The sequence below is a fragment of the Diceros bicornis genome, chromosome 36 (genome assembly GCF_020826845.1).
Source record: "Diceros bicornis minor isolate mBicDic1 chromosome 36, mDicBic1.mat.cur, whole genome shotgun sequence".
NCBI lineage: Eukaryota > Metazoa > Chordata > Mammalia > Perissodactyla > Rhinocerotidae > Diceros > Diceros bicornis.
The window spans coordinates 33,363,248-33,369,303 of record NC_080775.1 but is presented as its reverse complement, the minus strand read 5'-3'; the positions used below and the strand labels follow the sequence as shown (position 1 = coordinate 33,369,303).

At 51.7% G+C, this 6,056-nt stretch overlaps 1 protein-coding gene across 1 annotated transcript; it reads right to left on the bottom strand.

Moving 5' to 3' along the window:
- Positions 1–440: 440 nt before the first annotated feature.
- Positions 441–4,481, bottom strand: GJD4 (gap junction protein delta 4). Its single transcript, XM_058532825.1, has 5 exons — positions 4,418–4,481; positions 1,912–2,933; positions 1,630–1,823; positions 1,064–1,145; positions 441–464 (listed from the first exon to the last, which is right to left on the bottom strand). Exons 1-5 carry the CDS (start codon positions 4,479–4,481, stop codon positions 441–443), a joined length of 1,386 nt encoding a protein of 461 aa, XP_058388808.1.
- Positions 4,482–6,056: the final 1,575 nt, after the last annotated feature.

Sequence of the window (6,056 nt, the reverse complement as noted above, 5' to 3'; positions counted from 1 at the left end):
CGGACTCCAGGAGAAGAAGGACATAGACATGCTCTGCCCAGTTCTCTCTGCGGACATGGCCAGGAGGGAAGGCCCGCTCAGCCCTCGCCACCTTCCCTTCCCAGCTATGATCCGGGTGCCCTGCATAGGCACCCACCACCAATATGGGTTGAGTTGACTTCATCACTCCACATTATCAAGGCTAATACTGGCGCGCTTGAGGGACCTGTGGGGCTGAGTTTTAAAATAGTAAGGAAGCCCTAGAGAATTGTCATATCTCTAAGACTATGCGCTTGGGGCTATGAACCTCAGGAAGTCCATCAGACTCGCACGCTGCAAAAGACAAGAACAGGATTTGCCCCTGAAGACTTCAGGAACATCAGACTCAAAAGTCACATTCATCGAGTACCTGCTGTGTGGCAGACACCGATCCAAGTATCAAAGAAAGAAAGGACCCTGAGTCACGGCTTGCAGCTTCCAATGGACTGGGGGGGGGGGGGGGGAGAGACAGAGATTTACTGCATATGTTAAAAATAGGTACATGAAAATAGCAATGAATGAAAAACATTCATTCAAATATCTTTCTGCCAAAACCAATTTTGGATGATTCTTTTAAACTTTAACCAATCGCGTTGAAATCTTGCAGACGCATCAAGTGGGATGTTCTTCTCTGTCCTGGCAGATATTGTATTCTCAGAGTCTTCCTTTGAACAGTTAGAAGTGTCCCTTGGTCTCCTGAGCGCACTGGGTGGCCTTCTCTACTGCTTGCTGGAGTGAAGGGCAACTCCTCTTCGTCAGCCGTTTTGTGTTTGGGGACCGGAGGGCAGTCGTCAGTTCTGGAAGTACACCCAGATGGCCGCCCTGGGTGAAGGTGAGCAGGTTTATCCTGCCCTGGGAGCTCTTTCCGCTGTCCTGCGTCCTCCCACGCGGCAGTCAGAGGCGGCACTCGGGCTCTCGCGCAGCCCCCTCTAGCTCGGCGGCACCGAGACCAGCGCGAGCAGGGCGGACAGGCGCTCATGCCCAGCTCCTCCCAAGGCCCGAGGCAGCTGTGTTTCCAGTGTTCACACAAAAAGCGTGAACAGACCGTGCAGCGGCCACACTCTCGGTGTCTCTCACCCGCGCGGCCGGAACGTGGAGACTCGCAGGGCCCCTGAGCTGAGCGCTCTCTGCAGGACACGGGCAGGTGTCCGCTCAACGGCGGAAGTGCGCCCTGTCCTGGGTGCGGGCGGCCCCTCAGCAGACGTACACAGGGGCGGCTAAGGAAGCCGGGGGTCCATCCCACATCCTGTGCACCGTACACCCAGGTGCAAGAACAATCTAACATGCCCCCCAAAGCCCAGCTGTTTATTAGCCGTATTTTCTGCATTTGTCATTTCTCCTATAACACAACGAAGTGTGACATCACAATGCATTAACTTTATTAAAGAGGTTTGGAGAAGTTAAACTGATGTCTCTCTATTGATGACATGCATAACAGATGCCTCTTTTATCCAAGCAGAAAAACAAACAAAACCAAAAACCCTCATAACAATTCACGAGAAAACATTAAAACGTGAGTGAGCTCTGCCAATGTGAGAGAACACATGGCTTGCCCCCAAGCACACGCTCTGGTGAGGAGACCCTGGAGGCCGAGGGAGAGCCGTGGGTCACCTCCTCTGCACTAGGTCCGGGAGCTCCGTGCGCGTGCACGCCAGGCGCGGCTCCAGCGGCGAGCCCGGGACCTGAGCCAACTCCGTCTCCCGCAGTCGGGGGTCCAGGGGCGGCTCCCGCGGCCCACCCGTCCCCTGCCGGCTCGCCGCGCCACCTGCGGGCGCCCCCGGAAGCATCGTCGGGCGGGCGATGCGCTGTCACACGGGCCGGAGAGAGTCTGCCCCCGGTCGCCGCCGTCCCCTTGGGCCCTCCTCACACCCACTCGGACCTCCTGGTTCTCACGGAGGGGACACTGCCCGCGGGGCGGGGCCGGGCGGGGGGCGGCAGCGGGCTGGACGGGGGGCGCCGGGCCAGCCGGCTGCGGGGCGATGCGGGAGGCTCCTCTGACCCCGCGCGGCCCTCGCTGCCTGGGTCCTGGGGGGCCTCTCCGTGGGGCCTGTCCCCCGGCTCCAGGCCTGGCCTGGCCGGCTTGTCGCTGGCTGAGGATATCGCCTCACTCTCGTCCTCGTCCGGAAGCTCCATCGGCCCCGACAGGGCCGACCTCCCGGTGGGGCTGCGGGCACCTTCCCCTCCCGCCCACCCGCCCGCCGCGGCCGTCGGCCCCGGGCTCCTGCCCCCCGCGCGGCCCCATCCCCGGGGGGCCCGCGCCGCCCCGCCCTCCCGGGCCGGCCCCCCGCGCATCCGCCGCCGCGCGCTGCAGGCCAGGTCGGCGACGCTGAGCAGCAGCGAGAGCGCGCTGACGGCCCAGAGGAAGAGCATCATGATGGACTTCTCCGTGGGCCGGGACACGTAGCAGTCCACCACACTGGTGCACGGAGGGCGGGTGCACGAGAATCTCTTTGGGACCAGGAATCCAAAGAGGAGGTAATGCAAGGCACCGAAGGCCGCCTCCGTCAGGGTCCGAAGAAAGAGGTGGACCATGTAGCCGGAGGAGAAGTCTGGCACGTTCAGGTTGCACGCCTTCCTGCTGGGCGGTGGGCAGCGCCTGTCCCCAGCGATCGGGTCGGAGGGGTCATGACCCCTGGGACGGACCTCTGGCGCGCAGGGTCCACGGGCGGCGAGCACGGCTCCTTTGTGGAGCACATAGACACTGAAAACGGCAGAAGGGAGGAGAACAGACACGCTCTGGATGAGCCAGAACCGCAGGTGGGACACAGGCGAGAAGATGTCGTAGCAAACATTGGCGCATCCCGGCTGCAGAGTGTTACACACGAACCTCTCCTGCTCATCCTGGTAGACGGGGGCCCCGGCCAGGACAACCACCACCATCCGCAGCAGTATCGTAAAGATCAGCCAGATCTTCCCTGGAAAAGAGGAAGCGGGAAGGGCACCATCACCACCCACAAACATACTAACTCCCAGCCACAATTTTTAAGTGTGTCTTGGGGCTGAGGCTGGAGAACCGAGAAGTCAATGAGCCTGTATTTCAGTCACAGCCACAGTATCAGCCAGTTAGCACCTTCGACAATGTTTATCAAACACTCACAGTGTGTCAGACGCTGTGCGGAACTACTTATCTGTAAAATGCTTTGAGATTGGCAGATTTTAAAGAAGCATTAGATACTGAAAGTGTTTCATCCGATGCGGCTAGTTCAGACTTTTGGTAATGTCTCCTAGACTGAAAGGTATAGAAAGAAAGTTGGGCTGAGCTAATTAATGATGTGAGTAAGATCTCACTCTTCTTAGGAGAATAAGCTTTTTAAAGGATGTTAGCACATTCCTGTAACTAGCAAAAAATATAAGCTGCCAATGTCAGTAAATCTTTATATATGATGATGGTCCACAAGATATTTAATCAGAGGGCTTGTATTTGATGTTGCTTTATGGTCCTTGACATAAAATTTCTTTAAGAACATTAAATTTTTCAGATTTTTCAGTAATTAAGAATTCGTTTCCTGCTATTCCACTTATTGTGAATTGAGGTTTATTTTTCTTTAATTTATCATGAATAAATGAGACTAACCTAGAAATCAGAATAACTTCAAAGTCCTATTTTCATGTCATGAGTCAATTATTTTGGGGGCATGTTTAAGACTCAGTCAGAATAATTTGTAAATCTTTTGTTTTGTGAGGAGATACAGAAAACATCACCTGGTATTGGAAAACCAGAACTCTGTTGTAAAGGAAGGCAGTTAAACTCAAAGACCGTCATTACACGATCAAGTCATTGACTCAAACTTTTAAGACCCAGTTGATTTTGTTTAAATTCTACGAAATAATGAGTAAGAAAAATATCAGCCACTTCATGGGCATACTTTAATGCTTTTCTCAATTCCTTTTTCTTAACTCACTAAAAATTTGACTTGTCTGCATCAAACTCAAAAATCTTTTTTACTTTCTTTGTTAAAAAAATAGCTAAACTAGAATTGGGATTTGATTTAAAGTGCACAAGAGAAATTACTAATCTTTCCAAATGAAGCTTCAAGGATAAACCCTAGAAAGATGAAGAAGAAGAAAGCGTAATCGAGGCACTATTTCTCTTTGACTTTTGTTGTATTGTTCCTTTTCCTGGTCGTGTAGCCAGAGAAAAGGGACACGAAAGTACCCTTCCACCTGCTTCAGTCTTCAGACTCAGCCCAGCATGTCAGTGAGGAGAGGCCCCGGGAGAGAAATGACACTCACACCCAAGACGTCCTGAAACCATGGCCAACAGAGGAGCAGTTGGGAGAAAGCTTGAAGCCACAGCTCCCTTCCCTCCAGCAATGCACAGGCCTTTCTCTTGGGGGTGGGCCTGGCAACTGGAGGAAAACACACAGCACAGGAGCTCAGGAGGTGTTGCGGCACTCACCCACAATGGTCACGTTGCAGTTCAGTGTGACGATGAGGAATCCCAACAAGTCCAGACGCTCCATGCTCCCACGGTGTCACAGACTCAAGGCTGCTCGAGACGGAAGCCTGTGTTCTCTGAGGAGGTGGGAAATCTTTGCAGGAATAAATATATCTTAGCTACAAAAGACTTAACGGTGAGAGCGGGAGATAGGAAAGGACAGATGCGGGTCCAGGAGCAGGAGGGTGGTTTCTCTGTCTCCGAGTTGAGACGGCCCTGAGCTGTCTGCCGCTGAGCAAAGTGCTCCTAACAACTGCAGTCACCAGGAGACACAGGAGTCATCTCTCATTGTGGGCTATTCTTACCCCTGGGGACATTCCAGGCCTGTGGCAGGCTCACATGTCTCCACCAGGAGAGCCAGACATTTAAGGATGTAAGAGAAAAGACTACATTTAACCCAAGAAAGAAAATTCTGTTAACTAGCCGAGTAAACTCCTCTATTAAAAAGGCTGAAAACATTTCCACAACCACTTCACTTGTTAAAGTAGCGCTAAGATGTCCGTGTTTTGCCTCCTCTATGAGCATAACCCACCCTAACTCTAGCCCGAAGGGTCTTGCTCTCATTCTGAATTCCTATACCATTGACACAAGCGTCAGTTTGCACGGGGACTGAGCCCCAACGTTAGGCTGTGACACAGCTGTTCTCTAGCTGTTTCCTGTTAGACAGGAGCTCTTCACCTGGAGAAGAAAGGCCCGGGTGAAAAACCAGGGGCAGCCACCTGGTCGCCGGAGAGGTCCCTGACTCTGCCCAGATAGCCCGTCTTGCAGTAGGGAGAATAACGCCGCTCCACTCAGGGTTCATGGCAGGCAGACACCAAGGGAGGGCATGGAGGGCACCCAGCATGCAGGCGGGTAACAACTCGCATCAGTGGAATTTCCATCCCCAACGGGCCCAAAAACCCTCATACTCTGTGTCTTCCTTTTGTATCTCCCAGCCCCATCCTGCCCCTGGCTGTTCCCATTGAATCAGATTAATAAATGTCCCTTAAATTTGTAATAAAGTATCACTGTCTGGACCTGCTGACATCAATCACAGTTGCATCAAAATCCTATCGTGACTGTCACCTTTATATCTGGGAAGAACCCATCCTGCAAGGCTGCGGATCTATCATCCACCCATCGGGGTGGAAATTGTGAACTTTAAAAGGAACGATTTCAATTTTCCATGAAAGCCATTCTTTATGTTCCTATCTTTTCTTCGTTTCTGATCTATTCTTGACTTCAGTAACATCCCTAGAAAGATTCCCAGAAGAGGAATACAGCAAAGCTGCTTCCATCCTCATTCACATGACACACGTCCATCCACAGAAAACACTTTGACTCCTTGAAAGGAATGGTAGTTTTGCTATATTTTAGTCAAATGCTTCAACATGAGCCATGAAATTTAGAGACATTGGTAGTCATGTTAAAATATTGAAATAGTTATTTCGAGGATTCAAGTATAAAATAAAGGAAAATATCTTTGCTTCTTTATAGACCGTTCATGATATTGGCTTAAAAATTGAAATACCAGGAAAGCAATCACTGAGTTTTACTGTGTGATATAAATAGCCTATTCCAAATGTGGAGTAAATTAGAATTTTGTGACCTTGAGCAAATC

Excerpts from the sequence above, each read along its gene's own strand:
- GJD4 (XM_058532825.1), bottom strand. The coding sequence starts at position 4,481 with ATGGAGCGTCTGGACTTGTTGGGATTCCTCATCGTCACACTGAACTGC. Across the intron at positions 2,934-4,417 it reads CTGCAACGTGACCATTGTGG|GGAAGATCTGGCTGATCTTT; the intron begins GTGAGTGCCGCA and ends CCTCTTTTCCAG. Across the intron at positions 465-1,063 it reads GAGAGTGTGGCCGCTGCACG|TCCATTGGAAGCTGCAAGCC; the intron begins GTCTGTTCACGC and ends CCCCCCCCCCAG.